This window comes from Cariama cristata, unplaced genomic scaffold (genome assembly GCF_000690535.1).
Source record: "Cariama cristata isolate BGI_N322 unplaced genomic scaffold, ASM69053v1 scaffold33327, whole genome shotgun sequence".
NCBI lineage: Eukaryota > Metazoa > Chordata > Aves > Cariamiformes > Cariamidae > Cariama > Cariama cristata.
In genome coordinates, this window is record NW_009625500.1 from 3378 (window position 1) to 3637 (window position 260).

General features: G+C 65.8%; 1 protein-coding gene across 1 annotated transcript in view; it reads left to right on the plus strand.

The window, feature by feature from the left end:
- LOC104164337 (acid-sensing ion channel 1-like) overlaps positions 1–248 on the plus strand; it is a gene marked incomplete at its 3' end in the record, with an annotated part of 647 nt that extends 399 nt beyond the window's left edge. The window contains 1 exon segment of the mRNA XM_009703632.1: positions 1–248. This exon segment is cut by the window's left edge and continues 28 nt beyond it. Within this exon segment, the coding sequence (XP_009701934.1) occupies positions 1–248 (248 nt within the window).
- Between the last annotated feature and the right edge of the window lie 12 nt (positions 249–260).

Genomic DNA, 260 nt, shown 5'->3' on the forward strand with positions numbered 1-260 from the left:
CCTTCTGCAACATCAACCGTGTGCGGGTCTCGCAGCTCAGCCACGAGGACCTGCTCTACCTGGCCCCCCTGGTCAACTATGAGCCCGGGATGGACCTGGGCTTCACCCCGGCCCAGCCCGGCCCCGGGGATGAGGACGAGCCCCTAAATTTGTACGGGTTTTTTAACCGCACTTGCCACCAGCTGGAGGACATGCTGCTGAGCTGCAGCTACCGGGGCGAGCAGTGCGGCCCCGGCGACTTCGCGGCGGTGAGTAGCCCC